This window comes from Ipomoea triloba, chromosome 7, assembly GCF_003576645.1.
Source record: "Ipomoea triloba cultivar NCNSP0323 chromosome 7, ASM357664v1".
Lineage (NCBI taxonomy): Eukaryota > Viridiplantae > Streptophyta > Magnoliopsida > Solanales > Convolvulaceae > Ipomoea > Ipomoea triloba.
The window spans coordinates 149,562-167,697 of NC_044922.1; the positions used below are offsets into that span (position 1 = coordinate 149,562).

The 18,136-nt window shown below is 33.9% G+C and overlaps 1 protein-coding gene across 1 annotated transcript; it reads right to left on the minus strand.

The window, feature by feature from the left end:
• Positions 1-2,033: 2,033 nt before the first annotated feature.
• On the minus strand, positions 2,034-17,206 carry LOC116025555 (NPC intracellular cholesterol transporter 1). The gene is made up of 39 exons (XM_031266820.1): positions 16,860-17,206; positions 16,329-16,372; positions 15,881-15,980; positions 15,602-15,709; positions 15,406-15,522; positions 14,854-15,004; positions 14,455-14,702; positions 14,154-14,342; positions 13,718-13,794; positions 13,498-13,615; positions 12,956-13,039; positions 12,639-12,734; positions 12,338-12,439; positions 11,562-11,630; positions 11,161-11,256; positions 10,979-11,086; positions 10,450-10,563; positions 10,266-10,349; positions 9,613-9,741; positions 7,331-7,529; positions 7,076-7,219; positions 6,948-6,991; positions 6,702-6,785; positions 6,529-6,597; positions 6,356-6,432; positions 5,842-5,911; positions 5,421-5,570; positions 5,163-5,210; positions 4,727-4,871; positions 4,494-4,558; positions 4,349-4,414; positions 4,112-4,205; positions 3,800-3,836; positions 3,627-3,684; positions 3,421-3,531; positions 2,694-2,761; positions 2,503-2,569; positions 2,356-2,424; positions 2,034-2,275 (listed from the first exon to the last, which is right to left on the minus strand). The coding sequence occupies exons 1-39, from the start codon at positions 16,899-16,901 to the stop codon at positions 2,189-2,191; spliced, it is 3,828 nt and encodes a 1,275-aa protein (XP_031122680.1). The 5' UTR covers positions 16,902-17,206; the 3' UTR covers positions 2,034-2,188.
• Between the last annotated feature and the right edge of the window lie 930 nt (positions 17,207-18,136).

Genomic DNA, 18,136 nt, shown 5'->3' on the forward strand with positions numbered 1-18,136 from the left:
CAATAATTGGTCAGAACCTTATTATTGGCCTAAACTTTGGGTCAGAAAACTTATAGGACATAAAACTCCTGTTATTATGGGACTAGATTTCCTACTTCATAACAACGGTCAGATAACTCTTAACAAAGATTATATAACCCTCAGCAGGAATTGTTCCTTAATTCCTATTATCTCAAACAGAGATCCTAAAATTTTTACTCCAAAAATTTTAGATAAGAAATGTAAATGTACAGACAACAAAATCCAAAGATCACAGCCCAATTGTGATTGCAACAATATTCTTACAGAAACAATTGATTCAGAAGATCACATAAAAACTTTGAAAAACAATAAAGGAATAGAATTAAATCTCCACATAATAGAAACAGATAATTTCAAAAGAAAACTCTTAGACAATAGCTTAGAACAGATGATTAAAAAACTTGAACAAACAGAAATTATAGGAGAAAACCCTATAAAGTTCTGGAAAAGGAACAGAACAGTTTGTAAACTAGATATCATAAACCCGGATATCACAATTAAATCCCAAAACTTTAAATATGGAAATTGGGAACAAGAAGAGTTTAAAATGCACATTGAACAACTACTAAAACTAGAAATTATCAGAAGATCTACTTCAAGACACAGAACACCAGCTTTCATCGTTCAAAAAGAAGCTGAGAAGAAAAGAGGCCAATCAAGGATGGTTTTCGATTATAGAAGACTCAACGATAATACATTTGAAGATGGGTATTGTATTCCCGATAAAGATACACTTATTAACAAAATACAGGGAAAAAACTGGTTTTCAAAATTTGATTTGAAATCTGGTTTTTGGCAAGTACAGATGCATCCTGACAGTATTGAATGGACTGCATTTTCATGCCCTCAAGGACATTACGAATGGTTAGTAATGCCCTTTGGACTTAAGAATGCTCCTCAAATATTTCAACGAATGATGGATGAAATATTTAAGGAATGTTTCAATTTTACATGCATTTACATAGATGATATTCTTGTATTTTCAAAAACTTTGGAAGAACATAGAGCTCATCTTTATACAATTTTCATTGTTTTTGAAAAACATGGACTTGTCATCTCTAAGAAGAAAATGGATCTTTGCAAGAACCATATTTCTTTTTTAGGGGCAGAGATAGGAGATGGAATGATTAAACTCCAGCCTCATATCTCTAGAAAGATAATTGAGTTTCCTGATAAGCTAGAAGAACTCAAACAACTTCATTGTATATAAGACAGGATTCATGGAAAATGATTCCAGCCTTATATAAAGTACTTGGTTTAAGCGTGTTGATATAATCATTTGACATAACTTCTATGTCTCGATCTATATCTACAATCTGTTCTAGTACTTGAGGACTCTTTCCTTTGGGCTTGAGCATTCTTCCTATCCAAGAAAAACTGGAAGCTTGATCCAAAGTGTTAGTTCTCAAAGGACTTGGTTCCTCTGTGATGGTTCTAGACTTTCCAGAAAAAGGTTTAAAAGCCATCAGTTTGTTTTGCTTAATTTTTGGGTATAACTTTCTAGATTATAAACCAAGAAATTAAGTGATCTCTTCTTTATATATGTGTGTGTGTGTGTGTATATACATATATATGCATATAATATACATATATACATATATATATATATGTATATATATATATGTATATATATATACATATATGTATATGTATATATATATACATATATATATATACATATACATATATATATATATACACACACACACACACATATATATATATATATGCATATAATATACACATATACATATATGCATATAATATACACATATACATATATACATACACATACATTATATACATATATACATATACATATAATGTAATGTATGTATATATATGTATATATATACATATACATACATTATATGTATATGTATATATGTATATATGTATATAATGTATGTGTATGTATATATATACATATATACATATACATACATTATATATATATATATATATATATATCATCGGTTTATCTTCAAATACGGAGTAAAACATTCCCAAAATTTGTATAACCTTTTTTTTTTTTCCTTTGATTAAAATTCATGATGCTGATTTACATTTGAAAAAAGCTATTCCAAGGAATTCTCCTGCTACCATTGAGCTCTATCTTCAAGGAAAATGAGAATATATCTAAAATCTACAAGTGCTCATGATTAGATTAGAACTGTGATGATGTAGATGGTCGTCCTTCTTGTTTCTCTATTAGCACAGACCTCGATGGTGGACCAAGCATGCTCAATAGTACCTGCAAAACACAAACTCAAGCTCATATCTAGTAAATAACTTCATATTAATAGATTAGTGCGAAAGGTTAAGGTCTCTCACGGGTAAAAAGACTAGCCCATGTAGAAAACCAAGAAGAACCAAAGCCAGGTACATTTGGAAATAGTAAACCTGCAATAGAAAACAAAAAGCTGTAATCAGCATATGCTGTATTTTATTTATTAAGTGCAATAAACAAAACTTACATACCACAAAAACTTCTGTCCTGGAGAAACAAAGGACAAGCACTCCAACAAGCTTTGTGAGTGTGATACCACTGCAAAAAAATGTTAAAAAATGGAGTTGGAACACATACTTCACTAGGTGACAAGAAAATCCCATATGGAAACCAAAACAGAAGAATAAAAGTGTCTCAAATAGAAAAAGACAAATGGCCAAACCTAAATACAGAAGCTCCCATTGTGGTCAAAGCCTCCTTCATGCGTTGGTTCCTATCTCCACTACTTATCTGCATTCAGTTCATCATTACTTAAAAACAAAAGGCACAAAAAGAAATTCTCGATTCATTAAACCCATATAATGAGCAGCAAATAATATATAACTAAAATGCTGGTCAGTTGATGAGCACAAGTGGAACCTATAAACACAATATTGGTTAGGTCAATTGGTGAGCACTCTTTACTTACAACTAGTAGGTTGGGAGTTTGAGCCTCCACAGGGGCAAGAGAGGAACCGAAAAAATGTGTAATACATTTAAAACAAAATTGATATCTAATTACGTCCCACCAAATTCCTAAATGAAACTGAGAACACATACTAGTGAGTAGCAGTTGGCAATACATAATGGTTAAAACCTTCTTATCTATTAAGGTATGGTTTACTACAGGATTTGTCTTCTTTAGACTAAAAAAAAAAAGAAGAATGTGTTCCATTATTCTGCATACAGTGGCATACAAATAAGGGGTTGCTTATGCAAACATTTAACTCCCTTAAATTCTGTTTCTTCTAAGATTCTGGCAGATTGCATGAAGACATGGAAGCCAACATGAAAATGCAGAAAAAGAAAGAAGGAAAAACTCATTAGCCATTTTCAAATACTGTGTATCCAGTCAAGGAAAGGAACAGACAGTCAATTATTCAGATATAATAAAAAGAACAGGAACTGACCAGAAAAGCATGCGTTATGTGCACGCAGAATTCAACGGCAATACCCACTGACATTACAAGGTTAACAACCGAGACTGCATTTAGCTGGATATTTAGGATTGCCATAACACCCTGAAAAATAGATATGTCAACATACCAGCAGCAACAGCAAGAGAATTTGACAAAGAAGCTCACTGCAGAAAAAATGCTAAAGGAAGAGAGTGTACCATTATATCCAGTACAATCATCACCAACACAAGTAAGATAATTGCTGAAGTCCAGAAACTGTGTTAACAACTTAAGGTTACAAAACTGAAGAAGTAGATGGGCAATATCTAATGTAATAAAGAAAGGGAATATAAAGCCTAGGAACTATATATGTAAGAAATTACTAACTAACCTGCAGTTGACAACCAAGCATACAATAAAGACAGCACCTAGTAAAAATATGCAGAAACATGATAAGATAAATAACTTGGAAATGGAAGACAGGAAGAGGAGACTAGTTATCATCATATCATATAATAAGCATCAATAGTAATGTGTTCATTCTCTTACTTCGCAATAAACTACATGAAATTTCAAGTTTCAAATATGTTTAAGGAGCACAGGAGGTTTAGGTTTTAAAGTGATAACAGTAAACACCATCATGTTGTAAAAATAGATGATGTTCTAGCATTACAGAACAATGAAAAGGCATATATTTACTAACCAATAGCTATGGCAAGGTTGATTAGTGCTGTCCTCCATATGTCAAGATATTGTTCAAAGAACATATAAAATACAGCATACGGGAAGACTTCCATCTGCATCAGAAAAAGTGTCCAGAGCCGTGAACAAGCATTAATAATCACACACTTGTAGAGTCCATTCTTTTCAAGCAGATATACAATTATCACATGCATAATTGCAGGTTGAGAAAATTATGGAAGAAAAAGAACACACTTACCTTCAAAGAATCAGAAATTCTAGAAGCAAAGTCCCGTGCAGCCCTCATTGAGTTTACAAAGTCAACCTGAAAGAAAACAAAATAAGATGAATAGCAGGATAATTGAATGAAATCAAACAAAAATTTTCAATCATGCATTCCATACTTGCTTGTTAAGAGGGGTGTGAAATGTACGGAAGGCCGATGCTTGAATAACACCATTTTCATAGCCTGATAACGGATGGCCAAAATTATCAGAATAGACAAACAGTAATAAATGAAAACTTGATCTGAACAATCAATAACATGTTCAGACACACACACACACATATATATATAGCATTGTAAAGTATAATTTAAACTGTGCACTCTAGCAAAAGAAGTATTCATTAGTACAACCTTTAAGCTCCACATTGTTAGTGTAAGCCCCATTACCACCTTTTGCACAATCACTAGAAGGTAAGGCACTCAGGAACCACGGGAGTTTCTCTTTGAATTGTTCGGTTGTTGGACGACCATCGGCTAAATCTGAGTGAAGGAAGCACTGCAAATTCCAAGTGTCAGCCATAGATCCTACTTTTAACCCAAGAATTATAGAACTAACACAGCTAACATAGAACTATAGATCAAATTTGTTAACCCCTCAACCCAACCCCAGGAATAGATAAAGAGAAGAGAAAGAATGGAAAAAAAATTTCAAATACCAAAAACTGGAAAAAGAAAAACAAAAAAAAAAAAGGAAGGAAAAAAGCATGTTTTCAAATTGCATATAGTTGAGTACAGAAAAATAAAATAAGACAGCAGAAAAGAAGAAGAAGAAGTTTGTTTGAACTACCGTTGTACAATCCTTGCATATGCCCGTCACGCTGGATGAACAAGGAGGCTGAAAGAAAATGTGTTTTACTTTATAGTGAATAAACAAAATTACTGAATAGTTTTGAATGAAAGAACTAGAAAATAGTTGCACTCATGGAAGCATGAAATATAAAAAGGGAATGATGAGTGCAACTACTTTCAAATAAACATTCATAATTTTGAATTAATGCTGCTCTGTTTAATCAAAAGTGCCCTTAGAACAAGAAAGTAACTGCACCTGATCATCAGGTGGGCAAAAACTTCCATTTGTAAATTTACGGCAGCAACCAAATGCTTCTGGAGACATCCATACCAGAAAATCATCAAGCCAAGAAGCAGCTGGTTTAGCTATGTAACTTGTTTCTGGTGTCAAAGATGCTCTAGAAATCTGCAGGAAACTGTAACTTTCAGATGCAGCACTGACTGAAATGTTACAAGCTACCCAAAGTATTGGCATTATAATACATATTGACTACTTAAAAGACCCATCAGACATGCAAGCTGAATGGTCCCCTCCATCCATGAAAAGTCGTACTGTTCCCCAAAGCCCCTTATGAGTTGTGAAGCCTTCCCACATGGGAAAACAGTGACACCATGTAGATTATTGAATTTGTATTAGACTTGCATCCTCAAATTTGTGAAAGAAATATGGACCTTACCTCATTCAAAAGAGAATCTGAGTTACAATGGTTGATAGAGCATAACTGGTTGGTTTGCCCAGATTCAGAACTGAGGAATGAAACAACATTCACATAATCAGAGCTTTAATACCCACTGAAACAAACTTTTGAAACTTCTCCACTTTGTATTAACTACAGTATTTATATAGTAATATTATACATGAGAAGGGAAAAGCAATTTCTGATTCATTATATATTTGGCATGATATGTAGAAAATAATGGTGTAATATTTATCATTCCATTAATATTTCATTTATTTACTTGTTCACTCTTTTCAGGTCAAAAATGTTTCTCAAACTGCAATAATGATAAGAAGCACAAAGATAAAAAATGCAGTGCATGGCTTCTCAGTAGAGAACAGGGAACAACTTCAAATTAACAAACTATGGATATCATTGATAATGAATATTTTAAAATCTGAATGCCTAAGGACAAATTCTACTTCAAGTAAAAGAGAAAGGATAATGAAGGAATTCAGGAGGGAAAGAATACCTATAATTGTAGTTTTTCACAACAAAGTACAGTGGTGGCCCAATTCTGAGATATTCAGAGATATTATTAAAGTAACCCTGCATAAAATATAATTGGACCGCAAAGAACCATTATTTGACAATGTACAGGATATCAAGCAAATTGCAAAGATAGCAGTAATCAGCATATCAAACCTGGAGATATGAGTCTCGAGGAAGAACAACTTCTTGTTCCAAACCAGGCTCAATCCTTGTACATAATGCCTTTGAGGAAAGAAGCATCATGATCAATCATCAAATTTACCATAAGAAAAAATAGATTGAGATATCAGGGATAATATTTTAGAAAGATAGGGGCAACAACTTACAATACTTGCCATTGCAAGAGCAGCAAAGACAGATATGACAACTATTTTTACTCCCCACAGACTTAAAATGGGTGCATGAACATCCTGTACAGTGAAACATAACTGAGTTGCTTAATAAATGAAAATAAAAGAGTTGATGCAACAAAAAAATGCCAATAAAATGTTATCAGAAGTCCCAAGAATCATGCATCTTTTAGACCAAAATGACAAGATGGTCAAAGAATGATACTAAAGAATTTCTCAAACCTTCATATATCGAACCAGCAATCCAGGTTTTCTTTGTTGACTACCTAACAGACCATACATTTTAGAGTCAGACTCAGCATTGATACATATTAAAATGTTATGAAATTAGGAAAACTGCCCACATATACCTATGTCATGATCGCCATTTGAACCAGAAACTTTAATGCAGGGAAAGCAATCAATCCTGTTATCTTCTGCTCTCAGAAAATCGAAGGCAATTAAGGCAACAAAAGCAGTCACTTGCAAAAGGAAGTCCAACAGAACAGCCAATGCTACAAAATGAAAAGGCATCACAGAAGAATTTAAGAAAACAAACCAATAAAATATAACATGAGTTATCAGATATCCCATAGTACTTGAAAAATAATCAGGAGCTTACTAACCTGCAAACATGGAAAACACGCGGCATGCTGGCATAGGGATGAAACTCCCAACTGCAAATGCCAAAACCTCCGCTAGACTAGCTAGTGTTATAGATGGTCCAACTTCTACAAGAGCATTGCTAATTCGTCCTTCTAAAGGCAACTCCACTGACTGTCTTTTAACTGCATGCACCAATATGCACATATTATCCACCCCAACCTGCAAAGTTATAATACCAGATCAATGTTCTTGCTGTTTGAGAAAAGTATATACTAAAAGACAATAAGACATTGCAGTAAAGCATTAAAAGATGAAACATACTTGAGTCAAACAGATATTCAACTTAGAGGATTTAATGGCAAGTTTCAAATTGTTAGAATTGTCTTCCTTGAGCAGTGTGAACATTAGCCTTGGGAGCTGAAATGAACACACTGTAGCCTTGGGAGCTGAAAAGATTATTGGGTAGCTTTGTAGGTTTACTATTTGAGCATCTTTTATGTATATATATATGTGTGTGTATCAGTGTATGGACTATGGAGTATGAAGTATGCAGTGAAGTAATAGATATAGAAATATAAGAATTATAACCATTTCTCCATCCTTGATTATTCATTTAGCTTCTTCCTAACTGGCGGGTGGTGTTATTCTCCACCCGCCAGACCTGTGTTTCTTCCAAATTCAACATGGTATCAGAGCCTAAGATTCTAGGCTATTTTCTTTCTCTCCATTTCTGAAAACACCATTTTTTCTGGCGATCCGCCACTGTTTTATCTCATTCCGACTCACTTTCGGCTAGTGTGTGAAGAAACTACCACCACAGCCTTGCTCGGAACCTCGTTGCAAGTCGTCACCTGAAAACCGGTCGCCAAACTCCGGCGGAAGTATTCACTCTTTTCCGGCCAGATCTCTCTCCTCCGGTCTCCGTTCAAGGTGCTGTTGCCTCCAGTAGATTCGCCTTGAGGAGACGCACCTGGGAGTGTATTCAGATCTCCCGTCTCCACCGGTCATGCCGGTCAACATCGGTCAACTGCCGGTCAACGGCCAGTCAACGCCGGTCAAAGTCGCCGGTCAACAATCTGAAAATTCCGGCGATTGTTTTCCCACTGTTTTTAGTGTATGATGCTATCTTTTGCATCTTGAACTACCATATCTTTTACCTCTTTTCCTGCTAGTGTCAAGTATTTGTTCAGTTCACACAACATCTCCCTCCATCATAGCATCACATGATGTCCCAAACTGCAGTAATACTATGGGCAGTTTTCTGCAAAATTGCTGCAAATTTCTTGGCAACCATTGATGCCTATGGGTGAAATTTGAAGGTTTTTGGGTTTATTGCTGAACTTCTTTGGTTCTTCCCATGGTGTTTACTATTTTTGGTATAACCGTGCTATTTCTTTATCCCCGGTATGCCTTATCCCATGGATGTTAAGTTTCAGCACTACTATAAAGGCCTTTGATTATTTTCCATGTTTCAAGTAAGGGGGAGTGTGACTATATACAATCAGTGTGCTATCTTCAACTCTGTGTTATTTTCCTTTGCTCTGTTTTTGGGTTTATCTTCATTTCTATAGGCTTTGCTTCATCCTTTGCTCCCGTTCACCTCCGCTGCTCTCGATGAAGATTGTTGTTGGCAAGTCATAGAGTGCTTATGTTGCTGTGAGGGTGTTCGTGTTAATCTTTACCCTTGGAGCCATCATTCCCAAGGATGCTCGTGACAAGCTTTGCCCTTGATGCATTTCCAAGGGTTGTGTATAGCATTGTCTCTCCGAAGCCATCCAGCGTTGTTATCCTCTAGCTGCTTGTAATCTTCATTTGTAATTTAGAATGGAGTTTATGTTTGACTTCAAGCTTGGAACTTCTAGATGTTCCAGCTTGAGGGGGAGTGTTAGAATTGTCTTTCTTGAGCAGTGTGAACATTAGCCTTGGGAGCTGAAATGAACACACTATAGCCTTGGGAGCTGAAAAGATTATTGGGTAGCTTTGTAGGTTTACTATTTGAGCATCTTTTATGTATATATATATGTGTGTGTATCAGTGTATGGACTATGGAGTATGAAGTATGCAGTGAAGTAATAGATATAGAAATATAAGAATTATAACCATTTCTCCATCCTTGATTATTCATTTAGCTTCTTCCTAACTGGCGGGTGGTGTTATTCTCCACCCGCCAGACCTGTGTTTCTTCCAAATTCAACACAAATATTTGCATTGACATTTTATTGTTTATTTTAATTTAATGGTTATATTTGGGATATAGTCAGAGCAAAAATATAAAAACACAAAAATAGTTGATAGAACATACTGCCAAGACAAGGAACGGGATAACTTCCATAATGATAAGTGTTGATTTTACTCCTATGGCACTGAAGAAACCAACCGATCCAAGAACAGAGAGCATGACAAGAACAACGCCTGAAAGGCCAAGCAACACCTGAAATAAAACCAATAAAATAAATCAGAGCAAATTTGCTTGATCACCTAACATCATTCACATAATATTTCAAGACAAATAAAAGTATTGATGGCATGCATGCATATAAGGTGACATTGATCGGAAAGACAACGCAAATGTGCACCATGGTGCGACTATTATGATCAAGCTTGATAACAATTCATAATATGTAAACATTTAACACATAATGAGAACATTTACTTCATACTAAACTTCAATACATACCATGCAGCATGTAATGCAAATATTAAGTACATATCATATGAACATTTATTTTATGCTATGTGGGCTTTCAATAGCTACTATGAGATCATCCTTCATGATATAGTATGTATGAGTAACTATTTACTTATTTAGTGTATATATGATGGAGCACTTTGTGTGTGTGTGTGTGTATTACAAGAGCAATAAAATCTGAACAATAAGTTAACACTTTAATGCAAACAAATACAAAAGAGCTTGCAATGCATAAATGAAGAAAGACAAAGCTGTTATAACCATACCTTAGATGATATATAACATGAAGAGAAGCGTGGAGTATCACCCAATGTCAAAGATATGTAAGCAAACATTACAAGATAACTTATCTGAAACAAGACAATCAAAAAGTAATAAACACATGTATAAGTATAAATGTGCAAGTATGCATGTACATAAGATCAACATATGGAGTTCCAGAGGACTTACAACTATAGTTATAACATCTGCAGTGCTTTCTCGTTTCAGTTCTTCCTCAACAGAGCTTTCTGATGAGAATGATAGTGTCAAATCCTTCGATTGCACCATTGGCAAGATTTCATCCTGTTTATATGTTTGGATTTATTCAATTTTTCTGAATGGATGAGTTTGTATACATTGCAATGAAGTATTATTTTAGAGCATGATTTTTTCACTAAATGTAACCAATGCGAACAGATTCTTTTCTACATTGAGCACTGTAACTTAGAATTTTCTCTCAAGCATTGACAACTTTGATTGAATCTATGAATTATACACATTTGTCCATCCAGTTATGGAGGGGGGGGGAAAGGTTTAGCTTAATGGTTTGAGGAGCAAGAATGATAAAAGATTAAAAGCTATTCCTAAAATTAAGTAAAAAAGAACATAGTAGAAATCCTGCAAGTCTGCAACAGTCTTATTTATCAATCATATTTATGAGAATACCACAAAATAAAGTAGCTGACAAATGATGATGGGTGAGATAACAAGAAGCAACCTTCACTAACTGGATGAAGGCCTTCTCCCAGGCTACAGCTCTTTTAGTATCATTGCTTTCTCTATCAATTGCATTATTCACAGGATACGTTACAATAAATGCAGAAGCCTGTATCAGAAATAAAGTTCAAAATTAATATACAACTCACAGATTCATACAATAGTAAAGTATAAAGGAATTACCTCCAAGTAATCGTTACCAGAAAAGCCACCAAGAGCAGTGTTTGGGTCAAGGGGAGCTTTAAACGCACTCATACATTGTTGTGCTGAAGTATAGTGCTAAAGGAAACATCAAGCATGAGAACAACAGTAAGAGATCATTTTATTTTAAGGAAATAAAATAAATGTTTTTGAAGGTAAAAGAGTGTGATTAAGCGTAAAAGGATAATTTCTCCGCGCGTTATGCACACATATTATAAATAATTATTTGTTTTATTTCTTTGTACTCTTCAAGATTCGTGTTTTCCCTAAATGACAGAATGGGCCGTGCATCTGCAGTTCTTAAATGTCATGTCAATCACCATGTTAAGATGGGCAAAGTTTTATTTTGCTTTATTTTATTTTTAAAAATATGAGGATGTTACCTGAAAACAATATTGAAGGTGATCAATACCCCCATACTGATCAAAATTTGCAGGACTCATCTGGAAATACTGCATACCAAATAAGTTGAATTCAGTATTGAGTCACATAGGAAAGGCAGGCAACACACATAATGAAGTGCAAAACATAACATACTGCCAATTACTAAAGATGAAAAATGGAATTCCAATATTAAAAAACAAATGACTATAAGAGCAAAAAATATTTTTAACTCAAATGTTCCAAACAGTGTTTAATATTTGGTTCTGCCCAAGTTATCAACATAGACAGTCCCAAAAGTAAAGGAGGAAGATTGAAGCAGGTTAATAGCAAATGTAAGTTGTCATGACTCTTTGCAAGTTGCCCGAAATAGATTGAGATTTAGAGGGTTAATTGACTTGAGTATAATATTTGATCTTTTTTTTTTTGGTAAACCACCAAATGGTGGGGAGGGGTTTGGTATATTCAGCTTGCAAGTGGGGAGAACAAAGAATCATGTGAAAATAATAGAGGCTATTTTTTCTGTCTATAACTGTACAGAGACTCTATATTTATATGCAAACACTAGGCCAAGCCCACTACAACTGGGACTAGGATTGGGGTTCCACTACCTAACAAATCTATAAAGATTCAAGTCACTAAAAAATATAACACCTTGAAACTTTCTTAGATTCAGATACAGACATGTATCCCTGAGACTATAACACACTACTTCGAAATCTGTTAGAGAAGACATGCATCATAAATAACCATTATCTGGGCACAATATTGTACTTACTTGAAGAACACTTTGAGTAGCACAATCCTTGCCAAGCGGCTTCATACAAATGTCACTCAGTGTCACAATTGATCCAGAGTAATTAGCTTTGATTGAGTCTACCTATTCAAAATGCAGCACATTAATATAAAATGCACAATAATTAAGATATATTGTGTAAATCATTAGAATCTGTAGAGCAGAGTAATGATGGAAGAAATATATGGGCATATATACAGGATATAGTATATTCCCTTCATATAGTATGGCCATAAAATAATCACATTCTTTCCGTAAAAGGGAAAAAAAAAACCATGAGTACCTTGTTCTGTATATCAAAAAGTAACTTGATGTTATCTCGCGAGATAATGGTTGGAGACTTCCCATCCTCTGTGTTAGAATTAGTAGCTATTATGAGCTGCAAGCAAAAATACATACATAAATAGATTATGTATTAACGTTAGCAGAAAATAAACAAACCATACACAAACCCTCATTGGCAGGAAGGAGGCTAATAAAGCCATAAAACATCTTGCCACAACTTAAATAGATTATAGAGTGAAAACATACATTCTAGCAAAAATGCATTGAGCGGGTTAAGACAGTATTAATGTTGAGCAAAAAGCAAAAATACATTACCTGCTCAATTCTGTAAAACGGTGCTAGGTGGCTGTCAAAAAACTGTTTCTCCTTTGCAGCTCTACTTCCATGGCCAACCCATAGCTGTAGCAGTATCAGGGACATATGTTAATAAATTTAAAGTAAAAATTTAACAATGCAAATTCAGATGGTAAAGTCCAAGCAAGCTTAGTGAAACTACGATACATAGAGAGAAACATAAAATGTAACTCATTTTCTAAACATTAATCATCTGATAAAGTAATCTTCTTCAAAATTTTTCCAAAGGAATTAAATTAGATGGTATTGTTAGAAACATGTTAGAAATTCAAGTTTCCTTCCGATAGGTCTTTTTGAGCACTGATTGAATCAAATGGAAGAAAATAACATTTTCAATGTCATGCTAATCCACATAAGCAAATCCAAAAACCAAAAAGGTGCAGATAGACACCAGAACTTATAAAGTTCCTTGACCCCAAGTGAAAGAAAACCTATCAAATGCAATGACAGGAAACTGAGCAAAATAAATTGGTCATACTCAATGACTTGTGAGTGCATTATACCTTCTCAGGTCTTGTTTCAACTTTAAAACGAAACAAGCCCAAGCAAAGTACCAAAACAATAGCCAATGATGAGCATAGAACAAGGATTCGATTTCTTGCAACCCACGTTCCATATCTCCTGCAAAAAATGAGAATTAACATCAAGATTTTGGGACATAAAAACATAAACAACGTACTATCAGTATATAATAAAAGTTGTTAACAATTTAATAAGGGTTACCTGAAAAATCTTGACAAGTATCCTTGCACAATTGAAAGTCGTACCCCACTTGAAATTTGCGGTTCATCCTCAAGCATCTAATAAATTGAGAAAGAACAACAGAGAGGGAGAAACATGTCATAGTTGTCCCACAACCTAAAGTTTTCTAGAGAACAGTAGAGAACATGCTCCTAACATTTAGTTAACTACTTAACTGTCACTCAACAAACACATTTATGTCTAGCCTTTTTCATTGAAACTCTTAAATATGAGGGAAACTTCAAGCACAGAACTAGAGGATAGATCTAATAGGGTACTATTCTACAAACTCCATGCTTGAAAACTCTAACCATCAAATCAAGATAAACTGGTAAAATTCTAGAACTCTAGAGGCATAAAAATCCCAAAAAGAAGAAGCAAACAACGCATCCATTGATATATTCTGTAGGGCAGGTACCTGCATTGGCACATTATCATCTTTTTGCTTGTTAATTTGGCGGATGATACCAGCATCAGTAGCACTTATCAATGGCTTTGTGCTGGAAACTGGAGCCCTCTCTTTTCTCCTATGAACAAAACCCCATCCAAGAAACATGGAGACCAATACAATATAAATTATTGCTACAGCAACTTCAATACACTTTGCCTGCATTAATTAAAAGCAGTGATTTATATAATTGTATATAAAGAGCAAAACATTAGAGAAATCATACTGTAGCAATACATAAATTGACAAGATATAGCTGGCCTTCTCACACCTTGAGGGACCCTATTCTTACAGAACAAGACTCTTTCTCTGGGGCAGGAGGAGGGGCTGAACTTGAGCATGCAGAAGCTGAAGGGCAATCACCACAAGAACAGCCCAATGAAGTGTCACCACAGGAATATGTAGACACATTCATAGTTTTCATTCCAGAAGAATCAGGAGCAGTTGATGTAAAATTAATTGCATATGGAGATCCTGGCATGCCAAGTGCTGCTCTCCTACCAATAAATGCATACCACTCTGTCAAATACAAACACTTTAGTCAGAGAAGAAAAGTATCCCATCAATATTGCTGAGAATGACAGATAAAAGAAAGTAGTTCATATACATGCTAAAGTAAATACACTTGCATACTTGTCTTCGAGCTAAAAGGGACGACAAATAATTTTACCTCGAAAATTTTTAGCCCCTGCACCAATGAAGTCAATTGCTCGAGTATTCATAGTTCCAAACTTTACCTCCTTGCAGGATTCATATAGACCCTCGCCAAAAGCGTCAGCTATAAAAAAATCAATCCCATCTACAGTCAAGTTGTTTTGAACCTATAAGTCACAAAGAAAATCATGATATAATCATCCAAAGTCTATTAGCAACTAGTTATATTTGACTAAGAATAACTAATCGAAGCTTATCACACTTTTTGCTAACAAGAACGCTATGGAAATTCAAAAGGATGTAGACAGTAGATACCAACACACACTCTGCTATTACATATCAAACGTTCCATATAACTGGTTACAACTTTGTATATCTCTTTAATTGTAAAGTTTCATTTCTATTTTGTAGCTTAAGTAGAAAAATTAAGGATCAATAACTCTAACTGTTCATTGTGATAGACTAACAATAAACAAAACACTAATAATTATGGAAATTAAAAAAAAAATCCCTTGAATAGGGGAAAAGAAGAATTATAGGAGGAATTAAAACAGTTGTGAGTACTAACCTTTGAAACAGATGTCACATTTATAAATTGACTCTGGTTTGGAGAACATGAAAGTTCACAGAATAGATTCAAAAAATTTCTCAAGCATGCTGGACAGCCTACAAGGAACGGGATTGCCTGAAGATACATGTGAAAGTGAATTAAAAAGACAGTAGTGAATTAAATACTAAAATGGAATAAATCATAGTCATATTACTTGCTGGACTTGTGATCTTAAAATGTCAAATTGAGCCTCTGTACAGCATATATTTCCAGTAATAGTTGGGCACAAACTTTGAATCTTGGATGAAAGCAACTCATCTGGCTGTAAAGTTCAAGTGAAATGATGCACATAAAAGGTGTTCTCAGCTTCAACAGAGCTCTCAATCCAATAAAAATAAAAATAAAAATAAATAAATAAAAGTAAATATCAAAGGAATATGTCAGTAGTTCAGTGAGGAATAAACATCATCAATGCCAATCCAACAGTACTTACCTTCACAGATGGGGAACCAAAGGGGCAATTCAGCACTTTACCATCACTACGTTTCCCACAAATGTCATACATGGCGCAATATCCTTCTGAATGTCTTTGCCTAACCATGTACAAGAAAAATTCAGGCATATGAACTATACAAATTCACAGGCAATTCATTTAGTAAAAGACAATGATTCAATTAGAAAATTAGTAATTTCAGCCTTCCTCCCTTGCTGTTTATGATTATTCATTTAACTCATTTCCCTGTCCTGTCTCAGTTATAGCTTAAAGTAGAAAAATAAACAAAAAGTATGCTGGAATATTTACAACCAAAAGCTTGCATTACCGCATAATAACCACATTGAATCCATCCATCCATCAATTTTATTATTATTATTATTATTAAAAAAAAAAGCGAAAATAAACAATATTAGCAAAAAATTAGCGTATACGTAGCATAACTTACCCCGTGGGCGCCTGTGCTGCCGCCATCGAACCACTAATGAAGACCTACAAAAGCGGTTATGTGAGCTTGAACATATTTCTCCAAAAAGGTAGCAAAGTACATAATATCCATTTTTCAAGCGTCCAAAAAACAAACAAACAAACAAACAAAACAAAACAAAACTACACTGCATGAAATGTTCGGTGGAGGCATTAATTTTTTATTTTTATTTTTTTTTTACAGAGAGAGACGATGAAGAAGAAATTCTAACAGATATATATATATATATAGAGAGAGAGAGAGAGAGCAGTATAAATTCAGAATGTCACGTTTTAAGTTAAATTCCCCGGACACGAATCATTTAGAAATAGAGTTAACTCAACCACACTGAAAATTTTTCAGATTCTGAGAATCTAAAAAAAAAAAAAAGTAAAACTATAATTAAGAAATGAAAACGCATTTGCTATGAGTGCGCTGAGAATCCATAGGTGTGAGTGAATGACGGAATAATGAAGATGATGAGAAGAACTCCGGCGGAATTGGAAGTCTAACCTGAAGAAACAAAGAGACGGCCAAACTTAGAAGAAGCCTCATTCTTCTTCCTCCGGAAGATCAGAGAACTCCACTGCGGACGGGGCGGAAGATGGAGCTTCACCTTCACAGTCCAGACTCCAGAGAGAGAAAGAGAAAGAGAAAGAGAAAGAAGGCTATGTATGTATGAAATGAAAGCAGAGAGACGCGCGGTTGGCTAGCTGGTCGCTGTGGAGAGTCAAAAGAATCGATCCAACTGTACTGCGTATTTATACTGCGTATATATTAGCCTTAATGCCAACCTTTTTCTAAATTAATGTGCAATTAAAACTCATCTCACTTATTTTCATAATACAAATATAAATTTTTATTACATTTTACAAAATATAATAAACTCGCTCATATTCATACATACAAAAACATAAATAATTGTACTATTTATTTTATACCGTAATTTTAATATCATGAATAATATATATTACGATTATATATTTATAATTTATAAGTTGGTCACTTAAAATTAATATCCAACCATTTTCTAAATTAAAATACATGTAGTATGACTATTTATATTTAATTTTAATATTATTGGATATTACTTTTAATTTTAAAAATAGTTTATCTATCGTGAATTGAATAATTTAATTAAAAAAACAATTTAATCCATTTATTGACGTCTTTTCAACTTTGTTGTGTAAATGATGACTGCATATACTCGTTTTCTTTGAGTGGATTTGACTTATTTCATGTGTGATATTCACTTTTTGGCGGTTTCAATTTCTCCGTCATGCATGGGTTTCATCCTTGCCCGCAGTGGTTTATTATGTATCCACAAAAATATATCACAATTTGAATATTTTAAAAAATTAATAAACTTAAATTAAAAACTAAAATTTTAAAAAATTATCATTTTATGTAGTAAAATATTTCAATATTTAATATTTATTAATTAATCATGTATTAATTGACTTATTATAAATAAATTAAATAAAATTTTATATATTTCGTATAATTCATAATGAGATTTGTTATAAAAAAAAGTCAAACTAATAATTAATTTTATCACAAAATCGTGTAACGATTATATTGCACTCACACTTTCGGCCTATATATTATGGGATGATATTAATATAATATTTGTTATTCCCAAGACATGAGAGTGTATGATTTAATTCCTTAGTTTTCGCTATTTTTAAGTAATCATTAAATGCGTGAGTTTAATTATTTATCGTTTTCAACTTGGTGGCAGGAATTAGTTGGAGAGTTATTTTGTCATTTAGTTGCCCAATTTATTTTAC